Source organism: Oncorhynchus mykiss, chromosome 11, assembly GCF_013265735.2.
Source record: "Oncorhynchus mykiss isolate Arlee chromosome 11, USDA_OmykA_1.1, whole genome shotgun sequence".
NCBI lineage: Eukaryota > Metazoa > Chordata > Actinopteri > Salmoniformes > Salmonidae > Oncorhynchus > Oncorhynchus mykiss.
Window position 1 is genome coordinate 72,362,340 of NC_048575.1, and position 4,667 is coordinate 72,367,006.

Consider the following 4,667-nt stretch of genomic DNA (forward strand, 5'->3'; position numbering starts at 1 on the left):
TATTCAAAACTAACACGCTATTCAAAACTAACACACTATTCAAAACTAACACACTATTCAAAACTAACACGCTATTCAAAACTAACACGCTATTCAAAACTAACACGCTATTCAAAACTAACACGCTATTCAAAACTAACACACTATTCAAAACTAACACGCTATTCAAAACTAACACACTATTCAAAACTAACACGCTATTCAAAACTAACACGCTATTCAAAACTAACACGCTATTCAAAACTAACACGTTATTCAAAACTAACACGCTATTCAAAACTAACACGTTATTCAAAACTAACACACTATTCAAAACTAACACGCTATTCAAAACTAACACGCTATTCAAAACTAACACACTATTCAAAACTAACACGTTATTCAAAACTAACACACTATTCAAAACTAACACGCTATTCAAAACTAACACGCTATTCAAAACTAACACGCTATTCAAAACTAACACGTTATTCAAAACTAACACGTTATTCAAAACTAACACACTATTCAAAACTAACACGCTATTCAAAACTAACACGCTATTCAAAACTAACACGCTATTCAAAACTAACACACTATTCAAAACTAACACGTTATTCAAAACTAACACACTATTCAAAACTAACACGCTATTCAAAACTAACACGCTATTCAAAACTAACACACTATTCAAAACTAACACGCTATTCAAAACTAACACACTATTCAAAACTAACACACTATTCAAAACTAACACACTATTCAAAACTAACACGTTATTCAAAACTAACACACTATTCAAAACTAACACACTATTCAAAACTAACACACTATTCAAAACTAACACACTATTCAAAACTAACACACTATTCAAAACTAACACACTATTCAAAACTAACACGCTATTCAAAACTAACACGCTATTCAAAACTAACACGCTATTCAAAACTAACACACTATTCAAAACTAACACACTATTCAAAACTAACACGCTATTCAAAACTAACACGCTATTCAAAACTAACACGCTATTCAAAACTAACACACTATTCAAAACTAACACGCTATTCAAAACTAACACGCTATTCAAAACTAACACACTATTCAAAACTAACACACTATTCAAAACTAACACGCTATTCAAAACTAACACGCTATTCAAAACTAACACGCTATTCAAAACTAACACGCTATTCAAAACTAACACACTATTCAAAACTAACACGCTATTCAAAACTAACACACTATTCAAAACTAACACGCTATTCAAAACTAACACGCTATTCAAAACGAACACGCTATTCAAAACTAACACGTTATTCAAAACTAACACGCTATTCAAAACTAACACGTTATTCAAAACTAACACACTATTCAAAACTAACACGCTATTCAAAACTAACACGCTATTCAAAACTAACACACTATTCAAAACTAACACGTTATTCAAAACTAACACACTATTCAAAACTAACACGCTATTCAAAACTAACACGCTATTCAAAACTAACACGCTATTCAAAACTAACACGTTATTCAAAACTAACACGTTATTCAAAACTAACACACTATTCAAAACTAACACGCTATTCAAAACTAACACGCTATTCAAAACTAACACGCTATTCAAAACTAACACACTATTCAAAACTAACACGTTATTCAAAACTAACACACTATTCAAAACTAACACGCTATTCAAAACTAACACGCTATTCAAAACTAACACACTATTCAAAACTAACACGCTATTCAAAACTAACACACTATTCAAAACTAACACACTATTCAAAACTAACACACTATTCAAAACTAACACGTTATTCAAAACTAACACACTATTCAAAACTAACACACTATTCAAAACTAACACACTATTCAAAACTAACACACTATTCAAAACTAACACGCTATTCAAAACTAACACGCTATTCAAAACTAACCTTGCTAACAATGCTTTGCACATCCAACCTTGCACTCTACCTACCTACCTGTCTGTCTGACAGGTGGCTATTCATGAATAAGTTAACGAGCTACTGACTAGCGCAATAAAGGCAAGCTGGGAGGGTTCCCTTTTATCCCACAACCAACGCTAGCAGATGGAGAGAGAACGAGAGATTCATCTATATATGGTCCAAATGAGTGCTAGCAGAACAAAGCATGATCCTGGCATTGCAAACTAACAATGACAGGAGGTACTGCCCTGCATCTTTAGTGGAACAGGACATATGCAGAAAGTGTTGATGATTCACTTGGATTGATATACTACAGTCATTTGTGGGCGGCTGAATTAAAGATGCTACGACATTGTGTCTATTTGTCTCAGTCTCATATACCCTTTTTTTCTTCCTCCTCCCCCCCCCCCCCCCCTCTCCTCCTCCCTCCCTCACCTCACCTCCCTCCACTGTCACCACCCTCCTCCTACCCTCGATGTTCTTGCAGGGTTTCTAGACGTTGTTGTTGATGATGGTCCTGATAAGGTTCAAGCACTGCATGATGAAGTGCTCGAAGGCCCTCGCCAGCTGGCATGACAGAAAACTCTAAAGAGCATTAGATCACCGGGATGAATGCACACGGGTGGACCTCCAGGAAATCCAACAACTAGAGAGAGAGAGAGGGAGAGGTAGAGAGAGAGAAGAAGCGAGAGAGGTTTGAAAGAATGGGAAGACATGAAAGAGAGAAACGGAGAAGGGAAAGGAGAAAATGACAGAAATGAGAAGGGTAAGGAGAAGATGACAGAAAAGGTGAAGATGACAGAAAAGGAGAAGGGTAGGGAGAAGATGACAGAAAAGGAGAAGGGTAGGGAGAAGATGACAGAACAGGAGAAGGGTAAGGAGAAGATGACAGAACAGGAGAAGGGTAGAGAGAAGATGACAGAACAGGAGAAGGGTAGGGAGAAGATGACAGAACAGGAGAAGGGTAAGGAGAAGATGACAGAACAGGAGAAGGGTAAGGAGAATATGACAGAACAGGAGAAGGGTAAGGAGAAGATGACAGAACAGGAGAAGGGTAGAGAGAAGATGACAGAAAAGGAGAAGGGTAGGGAGAAGATGACAGAACAGGAGAAGGGTAAGGAGAAGATGACAGAACAGGAGAAGGGTAAGGAGAAGATGACAGAACAGGAGAAGGGTAGAGAGAAGATGACAGAACAGGAGAAGGGTAGGGAGAAGATGACAGAAAAGGTGAAGATGACAGAACAGGAGAAGGGTAGAGAGAAGATGACAGAAAAGGAGAAGGGTAGCGAGAAGATGACAGAAAAGGTGAAGATGCCAGAAAAGGAGAAGGGTGGGATGAAGAAAAGGAGGAGGGTGAAAGGGAAATAACAAAAAATACAGGAGGGGTGGAGAAGAGAGGAAGCCAGAAAAATACAGGAGGGGTGGAGAAGAGAGGAAGCCAGAAAAATACAGGTGGGGTGGAGAAGAGAGGAAGCCAGAAAAATACAGGAGGGGTGGAGAAGAGAGGAAGCCAGAAAAATACAGGAGGGGTGGAGAAGACAGGAAGCCAGAAAAATACAGGAGGGGTGGAGAAGACAGGAAGCCAGAAAAATACAGGTGGGGTGGAGAAGAGAGGAAGGCAGAAAGAGAAATGATGGTAGGACAGGAGAGAGAAAAGGTGAGATAAAAATAGAGAAAAAGGAGTAAGGCTGATGTTGAAATCAGTCTGTCAGCAGAGCCTGGTATCCTGGTCTGCAAGCAAGACCATTGAGGAACTAAGTAGTGGACATTTGTAACACATAGGCCTACATGCTTGTCCGCTAATCAGTTTGACTCACCACTTTATGATAGTCTTCTCAAGCTTCTCTCGGCATGGGCTGTCTGGGCCTACCTGCCGACCTGGAAGAACAACATATACTATACATGCAAAAGTATGTGGACACCACTTCAAATTAGTTGATTCGGCAAAACCCGTCACTGACAGGTCTATAAAATCAAGCACACAGCCATGCAATCTCCCTAGACAGACATTGGCAGTAGAATGGCCTTACTGAAAAGCTCAGTGACTTTCAACATGGCACCGTCATAGGATGCCACCTTTCCAAAAAGTATCTTCGTCAAATTTCTGCTCTGCTAGAGCTTATGAAGTGGAAAGTCAACTTGTGAAGTGGAAACGTCTAGGAGCAACAACGGCTCAGCAGCGAAGTGGTAAGCCACACGAGCTTACAGAACGGGACCACCAAGTACTGAAGCGCGTAAAAATGGTCTATCCTCGATTGCAACACTCACTACTGAGTTCCTAACTGCCTCTGAAAGCAACGTCAGCACAATAACTGTTCGTCGGGAGCTTCATGAACTGGGTTTCCATGACCGAGCAGCCGCACACAAGCTTCAGATCACCATGCGCAATGCCAAGCTTTGGTTGGAGTGGTGTAAAGCTCGCCGCCGTTGGACTCTGGAGCAGTAAAAACACACTGATTTACTGTCAGACGACATCTGAGTCCATCTCCCTGCCCGGCGGAAGGGAGCAGGGGAGGGGAGAAGAGAGGGAGGAATTAAGGTTTAGTATCCACTGTTCTTGTCTGTGTAATACAATCACAATAGACGTCCAGTAGACAGAAGAGAGACAGAGGCTGTGAAATCACAATGTACTTCACTACGGATGGACATTCTACATTAGCCTTGTTTACAAATACAACACACTCTGGAAGAGTGAATGAATCAACCACCTGGGAGAAGAGGGCCTTTGTTTGT

The 4,667-nt window shown here is 40.2% G+C and overlaps 1 protein-coding gene across 1 annotated transcript; it reads left to right on the plus strand.

Annotated features, from left to right (window-relative positions):
- The first annotated feature begins 2,648 nt into the window (after positions 1–2,648).
- On the plus strand, positions 2,649–3,302 carry LOC118937397 (involucrin-like). The gene has a single exon (XM_036936341.1). The coding sequence runs from the start codon at positions 2,649–2,651 to the stop codon at positions 3,300–3,302; it is 654 nt and encodes a 217-aa protein (XP_036792236.1).
- The last annotated feature ends 1,365 nt before the right edge of the window (positions 3,303–4,667 follow it).